The 13,578-nt window shown below is 37.7% G+C and overlaps 1 protein-coding gene across 3 annotated transcripts in view; it reads right to left on the reverse strand.

The window, feature by feature from the left end:
• Window positions 1-13,578, reverse strand: part of fat3a (FAT atypical cadherin 3a) — a 181,696-nt gene that overhangs the window by 14,788 nt on the left and 153,330 nt on the right. For all 3 annotated transcript variants that reach the window (XM_088382036.1, XM_088382035.1, XM_088382034.1), the window contains 4 exons: window positions 9,166-9,300; window positions 8,758-8,912; window positions 8,338-8,580; window positions 1,849-2,095 (listed from right to left, as the gene is read on the reverse strand). In XM_088382036.1, coding sequence (XP_088238162.1) covers window positions 1,849-2,095; window positions 8,338-8,580; window positions 8,758-8,912; window positions 9,166-9,300 — 780 coding nt within the window. The remainder of the gene's footprint in view (window positions 1-1,848; window positions 2,096-8,337; window positions 8,581-8,757; window positions 8,913-9,165; window positions 9,301-13,578) is intronic.

Consider the following 13,578-nt stretch of genomic DNA (forward strand, 5'->3'; position numbering starts at 1 on the left):
TATCTGTTCTTTTAATGATTTTAGGTAATTATACTTTTTTCTAGAGGTGGACTTCAGGGTAAATGTAAGTCAAAAGAACCCTTACCAATTTCAGTTGACTATATAACGACGTATGAACAATTCAGCTTCCATAAAGCCCCATGCTGTGCACAAACGCGTCGTGTTTGTGTGTGTTGGTGAAAGCAAATAGACGTGATAAGGCACTTGAGCTACAGAGAGCCTGCACATTTCTTGCTCTTAAATCAGCCACGGAGAGGCTAATCCTTGTGATATGTTGAAGTTGTCATAAGTAGAGATGCCCATGTTAATTTTGGTGCCAATTGATATCTGTTTCTGGACATTTTTATGTGATAGTCTGTACAATGATTTCCAATGGGGAGATTGTCCTTCCATGACATAGTCAGGCTGATCAAGCAGACGCAGCCCAAACAGTGGGCGTCAGTATGTGCTCTTCTGTTCCAAATACTGTTAAATCATTTCTGAGTTTTTTCCAGGAGGGAATTGTAGTACTGACATAAATGTTTAATACAGTCCTATCACATAAGTAGCAATGTTGTTCTTGCTTTACTGTCCTTTTAATACTTTTAGATATTGTGCTTTTGGTAACATGATGCTCATTGCATTGGTCAGTTTATGAAATGTGCTTCCTTGTCTTTAAATCAATTAAGGTGAGGCAAAAACTTTATTTAGCACAGTCCTGTTGCTTCTCTCTTCTCCTCAAGCCAAAAACACATAATTAGCAACTAATCTGCACAACCCTGAGTAAACTAATGAAAAGATCCTCTTTTTGTGGTTTGAATGTAGCAATAAATGTAGAGAAATGCACAGTGATGCCTTGAGATACGATTTTCACAACTCAAAACATTGAAATCATCTTTCCCCCCATTGAAATGAATGAAACGACTTTAATTCATTTTATACTCCCCACGGACAACCACACATTTTCAATGAGAAAAATAGGATTAGAATGTACTCCAAAATCTATAAAAATATACAGTGAGTACACAAGAATTCAACTGTTTGTTTCACTTTCTCCTGGAATAATACTTATTCTGATGTTTTGCCACCAGGGGACAGTATAAGACAGACAGAGGATATCTTGTTGTGAAGAATCAGCTCCTCTTGTCAGATTCTCAGTACTATATATAGTATTTGTTTGTTGCGAAGGATAATGACTATACAGTTTGAGCATTATGATAGTGGCTACATGTGTTGCGACACTCTTAGTGTTCAGATATCCGTTGCTTACAACAACACCGCCACTCAGAGCGCTGTGGTTTTCCCAATTGTATGCTTTTGGAGGCTCTGATATTTTCTTTGTTTTATGTTAAGTGTGAAGTAAGCTTCAACTGGTATAGGCAATAAACAGCCAGAAGCAATTTTCTACAAGAATATCTATTATTAATGTTATAATTATAATTATTATATCTATTAATATCCACCAAACTGTGTGTCATATTGAAATGATCTATAAGCCATTTATTGTTATGGGTAATGTTTTAAGATGAGTTTGACAGAGTTCTGCGATATTACAAGATGTAGTGTATTGAGAGCTAAAACGTCTACTGTATTGTAGATGTTATTCAATGGACTTACAATTGTTTTGCCTCATCATGGCTAAAAAGCTGTATTCAGTATAGGTATTAAATTGGTCTGACATGACCTGTATTGTATACTGTACTGCATATGGGAGAGGGGGGGCTTGCTTTAAGCAAAGTAATATCATGATGGAGTGATGAGTTTCAATCAGACATACTGATGCAAACAAAAGCAAATACTTGATTGATCACATCAAGTTTGTGTAACTTGTGCTCTTGTGTTGTAGTGTCTGCAGTAGCTGTCACTCACCACCAGAAGGCAGGCTGATACAGCTTCCCCCATTGTGACATGGATGCTGCAGACAGGCATCAGGGAAGAGGACGCAGCCCAACTTGAGGTCTGTAAGTCCCACCACCTCAGCATAGTGTGACCGCTTATTCTGCAGTGGCAGCTCATTGTTGTTCAGCATGACCGAGTCCAGGCAGCCTTGGAAGCCCTCAAGCACTTTCGGGTCCTTTTGGGAGTCAACGAGGCTGCGTGAAGTGGGATGCTGCACCTGAAGCCATGGTGGGCAAGTTTTAGGATAATAACTTAAGACTAAGATACCCAGTGGGTATCCAGGAATAACTTCTACAGTCTTGAGACAGCTGACTGAATTTCCTCTTTTTCTGCAATACCAGACAGAGGAATTAAACACGGTGCATTTGCAAATGTAGTGCAGGTAACAGAGGCAAATTTGGAAATGCCATAAATTTGAACAGTGAGGGCCTTTTGATCTTTGAACATGATACAATTAGAACATTTTGTGTTAAAATTCATGGAATTGTACACATGTAAACTACATACACCTACATCTCGATTTTACACGGACTTTGGAGTCCAGAATTTGAGAATCGTGTTAACCCTGAAAGCGCGTTGTATAGGAATTATTATTATTTATTTTTTTTTTTTAGAAAGGCATATTTTTAGTCAGCCGAAGGGGTCCTTTGTTACGTTAATTTAGGTCACTAATGTTGCAAGGCAGTCGAAGGGGTCCGTTTGCCGTCCGTCACCCACTTTGGAATCTGTTGACATTTTATTAAAAGAGAAGCAATACGCAGATGACAATATTAGGCGGATTGAGTAAGTCATTTGATGCTATGTGAATTGGATGGAAGAGAGGATAAAGCAGACACGTGTCCGGCTACGCTCTTTGACTTGTGAGTGACTGTGAGGGTGAGGTGTTGCCACCAGCATCCCCCTTTCCTAAACAAAAACGATCCTAGCTATCCTTAACACTGTAACACTCATTATCTAACGCCTTTAAATAGGCCACGGAAATTCATCGAATCAGTAGTTAAAGCGCTGGTCATTTAGCTTCATACGGTCCTTATATCATCCATTTAAAATACTACTTGAATATGTATTTACAACAAAAAATAAATCTGGGGTCCATTACCAAACCACATTAGACAGAAAGTCACGTCGGATCGAAGCGAGTAAAATTGAGATTTAGGTGCACTGTTGACATATTGACATATTGAGAGCATGTAAAACATAATGGAACATTTACATCAACACAGTCTGTGTGGTGTTTTTTTTTTTTTTTTAATTAATCAAGACGTCTAAGTTTGAGTTAGTGGCATTATAGGAATGTTTCAGAAATGGTTTAATAGTCTTGGGATATAAGATAAAACCAGAGTACTTAGTTAAAGAAAGAGCATCAGAACTGTGAGGCAGGCAAGCTACGCATTCGAGTACTGTTGTCCCTTTATCCGCACCACATCACCAAATTGTTGTGTTCTTCCAAAACCACCCTTTTGTTTGACTTTGCCAAAGCAAGTGCTGTAAAAAATGTCTATGGAAAAAAACAACTGTAGGCATTTATTATTTGAATTACTAAAGAAACTTGGTCAAATTAAGTCTTAAATTGGTTCATAGACTCCATGGAAAATGGGACAATTTTCCACAGATTCTGCAGTGCATAGACATGGTATGAGGTTCTGCCTTACTTAATCAAAGATGGCGACTGCAGTTGTCAAAGTACTAAAGTGTATGCTGAGAAAGTTTACAGTAATACGAACTAGAAAATGCAATTTCTGGAGAAATTGTGTGTGAAGGCGAAGACTTTGAATAACTTATTGGGGAATGATGCCAAATGATGTTGAAATGAGTTGAATTACTTGAGAAATGTGGAAAATAGAAGTGTAAAACGAAATTTTGGAGAATTTGTGGTGAAAATTTGTAATTTTTGGTAAGTGGGAAGTTGAGGAATACGGAGGAAAATGATGAACAGTTGAAAGTTTGAATGAGTTGAATCGGTTGAAAAATGTAGAAATTAGAGTTGAAAAATGAAATTTTGTAGAATTTGGTTGAATTTCAAATTTGAAAGTTTGAAATTTTTGGTAAGTGGGAAGTTGTGGAATAAGTAGCCAAAAGGTGAAGAGTTGAAAGTTGGAATGGGTTGAATCGGTAGAGAAATGTAGAAATTAGAATAGCAAAACGAAATTTTGAAGAATTTGGTTAAATTTCAAATTTGAAATTTTCGGTAAGTGGGAAGTTGTGGAGTGGGTAGGCAAGAAATGAACAATTGAAAGTTGGAATGGGTTAAATTGTTTGAAAAATGTAGAAATTAGAGTAGAAAAACAAAATTTTGGAGTATTTGATTGAATTTCAAATTTGAAAGTTTGGAATTTTTTGTAAGTGGGAAATTGTGGAATAGGTAGGCAAAAGATAGAGTTAAAAGTTGGAATGGGTTTAATTGGTAGAGACATGTAGAAATTAGAGTAGAAAAATGAAATTATGGAGAATTTGGTTGAATTTCAAATTTGAAAATTTTAAATTTTTGCTAAGTGGGAAGTTGTGGAATAAGTGGGCAAGAGATGAACAATTGAAAGTTGGAATTGGTTGAATCGGTTAAAAATGTAGAAATTAGAGTAGAAAAACAAAATTTTGGAGAATTTGGATGAATTTCAAATTTGGAATTTTTGGTAAGTGGGAAGTTGTGGAATAGGTAGGCAAAAGATGGGCAGTTGAAAGTTGGAATGGGTTGAATCGGTTGAAAAATGTAGAAATTAGAGTAGAAAAACGAAATTTTGGAGAATTTGGTTTAATTTCAAATTTGAAAGTTTGGAATTTTTGGTAAGTGGGAAGTTGTGTAATAAGTAGAAAAAAGATGAACAGTTGAAAGTTGGAATGGGTTGAATCGGTTGAAAAATGTAGAAATTAGAGTAGAAAAACGAAATTTTGGAGAATTTGGTTGAATTTCAAATTTAAAATTTTTGGTAGGTGGGAAGTTGTGGAATAGGTAGGCAAAAGATGAACAGTTGAAAGTTGGACTGAGTTGAATCGGTTGAAAAATGTAGAAATAAGAGTAGAAAAACGAAATTTTGGAGAATTTGGTTGAATTTCAAATTTGGAATTTTTGATAAGTGGGAAGTTGTGGAATAGGTAGGTACGCAAAAGTTGAACAGTTGAAAGTTTGAACGGGTTGAATCGGTTGAACAATGTAGAAATTTGAGTAGAAAAACAAAATGTTGGAGAATTTGGTTGAATTTCAAATTTGGAATTTTTGGTAAGTGGGAAGTTGTGGAATAGGTAGGCAAAAGATGAAGAGTTGAAAGTTGGAATGGGTTGAATCGGTTGAAAAATGTAGAAATTAGAGTAGAAAAACGAAATTTAGGACAATTTGGTTGAATTTCAAATTTGAAAGTTTGGAATTTTTGGTAAGTGGAAACTTGTGGAATAGGTAGAAAAAAGATGAACAGTTGAAAGTTGGAATGGGTTGAATCGTTTGAAAAATGTACAAAATTAGAGTAGAAAAACGAAATTTTGGAGAATTGGGTTGAATTTCAAATTTGGAATTTTTGGTAAGTGGGAAGTTGTTGAATAGGTAGGCAAAAGATGAACAGTTAAAAGTTGGAATGGGTAGAATCAGTTGAAAAATGTAGAAATTAGAGTAGAAAAACGCAAGGTTGAAAAATTTGGTTGAATTTCAAATTTGAAAATTGGGAATTTTTGGTAGGTGAGAAGTTGTGGAATAGGCAGGCAAAAGATGAACAGTTGAGAGTTGGAATGGGTTGAATCGGTTGAAAAATGTAGAGAGAATTTGGTTGTATTTCAAAATTGGAATTTTTTGTAAGTGGGAAGTTGTGGAATAGGTAGGCAAAAGATGAAGAGTGGAAAGTTGGAATGGGTTTAATCGGTTGAAAAATGTAGAAATTAGAGTAGAAAAACGAAATTTTGGAGAATTTGGTTGAATTTCAAATTTGAAAATTTGGAATTTTTGGTAGGTGAGAGAAGTTGTGGAATAGGTAGGCAAAAGATGAACAGTTGAAAGTTGGAATGGGTTGAATCGGTTGAAAAATGTAGAAATTAGAGTAGAAAAACGAAATTTTGGAGAATTTGGTTGAATTTCAAATTTGGAATTTTTGGTAAGTGGGAAGTTGTGGAATAGGTAGGCAAAAGATGAACAGTTGAAAGTTGGAATGGGTTGAATCGGTTGAAAAATGTAGAAATTAGAGTAGAAAAACGAAATTTAGGACAATTTCGTTGAATTTCAAATTTGAAAAAGTGGAATTTCTGCTAAGTGGGAAGGTGTGCAATAGGTAGTCAAAAGATGAACAGTTGAAAGTTGGAACGAGTTGAATCGGTTGAAGTATGTAGAAATTAGAAGTGAAAAACTAAATTTAGTGAAATTTTGCAAAATTTTGTGCAAATTTTAGAAGTGAAAACGTGAAATTTTTGAATTTGGCAAGTTTGGGAATGTCCCCAATGTGATTTGAATGTGTTGAATTAAGTGAATTTTAAACTGGAACAACGTAAATGTGAAATGTTGAATCCGCCATTAAGAATGAATGGGGAAAAATTTGCCGGAAATTTGGGAATTTTGTGAAAACGGAAAGTTTTTTTGAACGAAAAAAATGTAAGCAGCCATGTCATGAATATTTGGAATAAGTGAAAAGTGGAACGGAGTTGAAGTATGTGGAAGTAGTTAAGCGTCAAAAAAGTGAGCGGAATAAGTAGAATAATAAAGGACAGCAATAACAATAGTGTGAAGGTCTTCACCTTCACACTAATAAAGTACAACAATAACAATAGTGTAAAGGTCTTCACCTTCACACTAATAATAAAGGACAGGAATAACAATAGTGTGAAGGTCTTCACCTTCACACTAATAATAATAATAAAGGACAGCAATAACAATAGTGTGAAGGTCTTCACCTTCACACTAATGATAAAGGACAGCAATAACAATAGTGTGAAGGTCTTCACCTTCACACTAATAATAAAGGACAGCAATAACAATAGTGTGAAGGTCTTTACCTTCACACTAATAATAAAGGACAGCAATAACAATATCGTGAAGGTCTTCACCTTCACACTAATAATAAAGGACATCAATAACAATATCGTGAAGGTCTTCACCTTCACACTACTACTACTAATAATAATAACAAAGGACAGGAATAACAATAGTGTGAAGGTCTTCACCTTCACACTAATAATAATAATAATATTAATAATAATAATAATAATAATAAAGGACAGGAATAACAATAGTGTGAAGGTCTTCACCTTCACACTAATAAAGGACAGGAATAACAATAGTGTGAAGGTCTCCACCTTCACACTAATAATAAAGGACAGGAATAACAATAGTGTGAAGGTCTTCACCTTCACACTAATAATAATAATAATAAAGGACAGGAATAACAATAGTGTGAAGGTCTTCACCTTCACACTAATAATAAAGGACAGGAATAACAATCGTGTGAAGGTCTTCACCTTTACACTAATAATAGGGTTAGGACAGGACAATATTCCTCTTATTATTATAATTATAACTTATAACAACAGTGTGAAGGTCTTTACCTTCACACTAATAAAGTGAATGGAGTAGAATAACATGTGTGAAGGCCATCGCTTTCACACAATAATAAAGTGAATAGTGTAGAATAACATATGTGTGAAGGCCATCGCCTTCACACAATAATAATAAAGTAGAATAACAATGTGTGAAGGCCTTCGCCTTCACACAATAAAGGACAGGAATAACAATAGTGTGAAGGTCTTCACCTTCACACTAATAATAATAATAATATTAATAATAATAAAGGACAGGAATAACAATAGTGTGAAGGTCTTCACCTTCACACTAATAATAATAATAATAAAGGATAGGAATAACAATAGTGTGAAGGTCTTCACCTTCACACTAATAATAATAAATAATAATAATAATAATAATAATAATAATAATAATAAAGGACAGGAATAACAATAGTGTGAAGGTCTTCACCTTCACACTAATAATAATAAAGGACAGGAATAACAATAGTGTGAAGGTCTTCACCTTCACACTAATAAAGTGAATGGTGTAGAATAACGTGTGAAGGCCATCGCCTTCACACAATAAAGGACAGGAATAATAATAGTGTGAAGGTCTTCACCTTCACACTAATAATAATAAAGGACAGGAATAACAATAGTGTGAAGGTCTTCACCTTCACACTAATAATAAAGGACAGGAAGAACAATAGTGTGAAGGTCTTCACCTTCACACTAATAATAATAAAGGACAGGAATAACAATAGTGTGAAGGTCTTCACCTTCGCAGTAATAATAATAAAGGAGAGGAATTACAATAGTGTGAAGGTCTTCACCTTCACACTAATAAAGGACAGGAATAACAATAGTGTGAAGGTCTTCACCTTCACACTAATAATAATAATAATAATAATAATAAAGTGAATGGTGTAGAATAACATATGTGTGAAGGCCATCGCACAATTAGGAAACAGAAAATAATGCACTGACCAGTGCTCCAAAGTAGATGGTTCTGTCTGGAGCAAACGATTGCACATAGGCTTGCCCATGGCGCCTTTCAACATAGCTGTCATCCAGAGAGAGACTGCTGAAGTTGCGGTTGAGCTCCATTGCCACTGTGTGCCAGCTGCCATCATTGATCCGCCGGCCAGAGATGCCCAACATGTCGGGACTGTCACTACTTGCAGTGTCAGGTGTGCAGCTGAGCTGGAACCACAGCTTTCCCTCGTCCAGCTGCTCACACACAGATGAGAACATATTGTATGTGACAGTAACTATGGCTTGCCCTGTGGATGAACGCACCATGAATAATCCTGGAGTCTGCAAGAGTTATTATGCTTGGACAAAAATTTGCTTTGAGGATATATCTTTTTTTTTAACGGGCCAGGGAACTAGATGGAGACAGCATACCTTAAGCATGGTGCAAGGCTCACTATGAGTGTACATGATGATTCCTCTAGTCTGCAATGTTCTGATTCTCAGACTGAGTTTCAGCTCTGTTTGGAGTCGCTCTGAAAGCTGGTATTTGATGTAGCTGTTACCTGAGAAACTTAAAGATGAATGGCCTATAGACGCAGACACGCACACAGACACGCACGCACACACGCGCGCACACACACACACATGCACGCGCACACACACACACGCACACACACACACGCGCACACACACACACACACACACACACACACACACACACACACACACGCGCACACACACACACACGCGCGTGCGCGCACGCGCATGGACATACCACAATGTGCATTATTACATTATGTAACAAAAGAGAACAACGTATAAAAGTAATATTTCTGACACCTGCACACTCTCCAAGTTTGCCCGGTGGACATTGACATGCATACCGCCCTCTGGTCTCATCCACCGAAACGCATTGCATGTCTGCTGGGCACTGCTGGTCTTCACATTGTTCCGACAAAGCAGCACAGTTGGCGTCTAGCAACATAAACAGGAAAAAAGCATTTTAACAAAAAAACTTTAGTCAACATTCAATTTATTCATCTATTGTGTAGTTTATGCTTAATGGCACATTTCTGAAGATGACCCAGAGAATGCATTCAGAGCAAAAGAACATTTTCAGCATGAAAAGAAGTAATTTTGGGTGCATGTGACAATATACCCAACATCACCCCATGTTAGTATGTACGAGCTACATATTGGACTTTGTGCATATTGTCACACAGCCCAAGGTGAATATCATCCAGTTAACCCCAAAACAGATTATACTTTGTGGTTAATTATCAAGAGTTGTCTTCCTAAAATGTACTATTGTCTTGTAAAAATGGTTTACATATATTTGGATTAAATGTGTGTAAAATACATGTTCGCGTACTAGGGTTGTATGATTTTGAAAAATTACTTCATTGCCCTTTTTCCCCCTCATTAGGAACACGTGGCGTGTACCTAATGAGGGGGAAAAATATATATAAGTTTACTAAAAAGGGCTGTCTAAAGACATCAGAGACAAAGTTGTCGAGCTGCATAAGGCTGGATTGGGTGGGCTTCAAGACCATGGCCAAGAAGCTGAGTGAGAAGGTGACAACTTTCTGTGCCATTGTTTGAAAATGGAAGAAAAACAAATTGACTATCAATCGACCTCATTCTGACACTTCATGCAAGATCTTACCTCGTGGGGTATTACTGATGATGAGGAAGGTAAATAAATCAGCAAAGTACTACCGTATTTTCCGAACTATTAGGCGCACTTAAAAACCCACAGTGCGCCTTATAATGCAGAGCGCCTTATATATGGATCAATTGATGAATTTGTTGATCCATACTGGTTTTACACAGCGCTCTGCCAAAATGTTTCAGTACGTTTTAGTACGACTAGTAAATTACAAGGTCGCATCGCTTCCCAGCATTACGGCAACCGTGGTCGGGGGGCGTCACTGAATAGCTGTTTCATTTCGAGCGAGGCTATTTCATTTCAAAATAGGCTGTTCCGTTAATGTTTTCGAGTATGTTTACGGATCAGTATCCAACGGAATCATAAATAAGCAGCACCAATGTGTTAAATCAGTCGTCAGTCGGTTCCGATCACTTTTATGGGAGACAGTTTGAGAAACGTGATTGTTTACAGGGGACTGCCATGACACTTTGCTTAGGCTCATGGGAGTCTACGAGCTGAGGCTCATGGGAGTTTGCGGGTGGCTAATGCTATAATGATAGCTGCTATATGCACGAGGCTATTTCATTTCAAAATAGGCTGCTCTGTTAATTTTTCGAGTAAATTTACGAATCGGTATGGAAGGGAAACATAAAGTAAGCAGTACCAATGTGTTAGATCGAACTTTAGTCAGTTTCGATCTTTTTATAGGAGATAGTTTGAGAAACGCGATTGTTTACAGAGGGCTCATTGGTTATTGGCTAGTGGATGCATACCGCAACCCTGGTCAACCTCAGTTTGTTGGAGGATAGCTTCTATTTTATGCGCCTTTTAATCCGGTGCGCCCTACATATGAAATCATTTCTAAAATTAAAAAAAATCAATGAGGGTGCGCCTTATAATCCAGTGTGCTTTATGGTGCGAAAAATACGGTCCACGGGAGGAGCTTGCTAATGATCTCTACTCAGCTGGCACTATAGTCACTAAGAAAACAATTAGTAACACACTAAACCGCAATGGCTTAAAATCCTGCAGTGCCCGCAAGGTCCCCCTGCTCAAGAAGGCACATGTATAGGCTCATCTGAAATTTGCAAATGAACATCTGAATGATTCAGAGACATCTTGGGAGAAGGTTTTGTGGTCACATGAAACCAAAATTGAGCTCTTTGGACGAAGAAAAGTGTTAGAGATGTGCTCACTCCAACTTATTTTGCAAGAACCACACGGGAGACAAGTCCTTTTAGACACCTGCAGGTGGAGAGTCCATTCGTCGCTGTGCGTACAGCGATGTTCGAATGGAGGTCTAAAACCCTCCTTCCTGCAAGGGCATATTTATTAAGAGAAACAGAGTGGGGGTAAGAGTACCGTATTTTCCGGACTATAAGTCGCTCCGGAGTATAAGTCGCACCAGCCATAAAATGCCCCAAAAAGTGAAAAAAAAACATATATAAGTCGCTCCGGAGTATAAGTCGCATTTTGGGGGCAATTTATTCGACAAAATCCCACACCCAAAACAGTCATGAACGAGCAACAACAGGCTAAACGATAGGTATGCTAACGTGACAAACACAAACAAAGAGCTGAGAACGGGCCTGACGTAACATATAGAGTGATTAAGGACAACTATTACATGAATAACATGTTTATAAAACCATCAGTGTCACTCCAATTCATTAAATAGCAACAACAGGCTAAACGATAGGTATGCTAACGTGACAAACTCAAACAAAGAGCTGAGAACGGGCCTGACGTAACATATAGAGTGATTAAGGACAACTATTACATGAATAACATGTTTATAAAACCATCGGTGTCACTCCAATTCATTAAATAGCAACAACAGGCTAAACGATAGGTATGCTAACGTGACAAACTCAAACAAAGAGCTGAGAACGGGCCTGACGTAACATATAGAGTGATTAAGGACAACTATCACATGAATAACATGTTTATAAAACCATCGGTGTCACTCCAATTCATTCAATAGCAACAACAGGCTAAACGATAGGTATGCTAACGTGACAAACACAAACAAAGAGCTGAGAACGGGCCTGACGTAACATATAGAGTGATTAAGGACAACTATTACATGAATAACATGTTTATAAAACCATCGGTGTCACTCCAATTCATTAAATCCATCGATCATTCTTTGTCAACAATGGGTGCGCACTGCTGAGGGCGCTTGCACTTCAAAATATTCCACAGGCTCATATAACGATAGATAAACTATATTTCAAATAACTATAATACAAGCCAATAATATTATCAAACCATCCGTGCACTTTAAATCCATTAAATCCATCGATCAAATTCCTCGTCCTTTGTCAACATCGCCGCGCGTGCGCCCTGACGTCAGCCTCGTCTTTATTCCACAGATCTACTATATAACTATATTGTAGCGTTAACAAAGTACAAGGATAGACGTGTGTTTGGTAAACGGCTCTTTATTAAACAAAACAAACTTCCAAGCGTGTGGCGGCGTGGACTTCCAGACAGACCGGGCATGCGTAATGGCCATATCCGAGCCCCGCGCACCGTTCGCGGACAACCACTCGGCCGAGCGCCGGCCCCCGACTCAGTAGAGTAGAACAGGTGTTGTGCTTGATTTGGTTCCCCCGTGAGATTTTGTTCCCCCTGCCGCGGGAGCGCGCACGCCTTGTTTGGAAAGCGAAAAACCGATGCCGTACGACGTCGTACGGCGTCAGCACTATGTTGTTTTCAATAAAAACATGAAGAATTGACGTTTGCGTCAGTCAATTTTAATTTTCATAAAGGATTATTCTCATTTGATTTCTTTAAATTCATCCGCGTTCTGCCATTGAAGCGGGGTGCATTCAAAGACCAGTCGTACAGACGGAACACTCACTCACTTCACCAAAAAGCAACGATATAATTACGTGAGCTCTTTGCATAAACCTCGATGCAAAGAAACTCCTCCTTTTGGGTACCGTTACATGCTACAAGGAGTATATATTACAAAGGAGACTTTATTCTTAATTGTGATCATCATTCATCCATCCATTTTATTACTCAGGTATTTTCAAAGCAAATTAATATTGTTGCATTTATTAATTTGCTTTAAAATGACATCGCAATATAATTAAAAGCTGACACTATAGCAATGTCAAACGTGTTCATTTAAGAAAAAGCCACACACGTTTTGTGATCAAATCTTTCATAACGAGAATGATTTGAGTGAATTGATTTGAATGAATAATTGAAGAAATTTCAGTTCTAAAGGCTCCTTTTGTCCCAAGCAAAGTGAAAAGTGGTGGGATAAAAATTGTAACAGGAACGCTATAAAAAATGTCAAGCTGTGAATATTTGTGCCCCCCTCCCATTTTGAGAACGGTGAGTCCTGGACATCGACTGGCTTTTTTTTCTGTCTTCCTGGGGGTCTGCTTAGGTAGTGTGGCAAATTTGAACAGGTTCCCTCATTCCGAGCCCAAGTTACAGGAGGGCAACATATCCTCACGGGTGCCCCGTGAGGATATGTTCCCCCCCCTTATTTTGAGAACGGTGAGTCCTAGACTCCAACTGTTTTTTTTCTGTCTTTCTGGGGGTCTGCTCAGGTAGTGTGGCAAATTTGAACAGGTACCCTC

This window comes from Syngnathus floridae, chromosome 7, assembly GCF_059516105.1.
Source record: "Syngnathus floridae isolate MCC-2025c chromosome 7, RoL_Sflo_1.0, whole genome shotgun sequence".
Lineage (NCBI taxonomy): Eukaryota > Metazoa > Chordata > Actinopteri > Syngnathiformes > Syngnathidae > Syngnathus > Syngnathus floridae.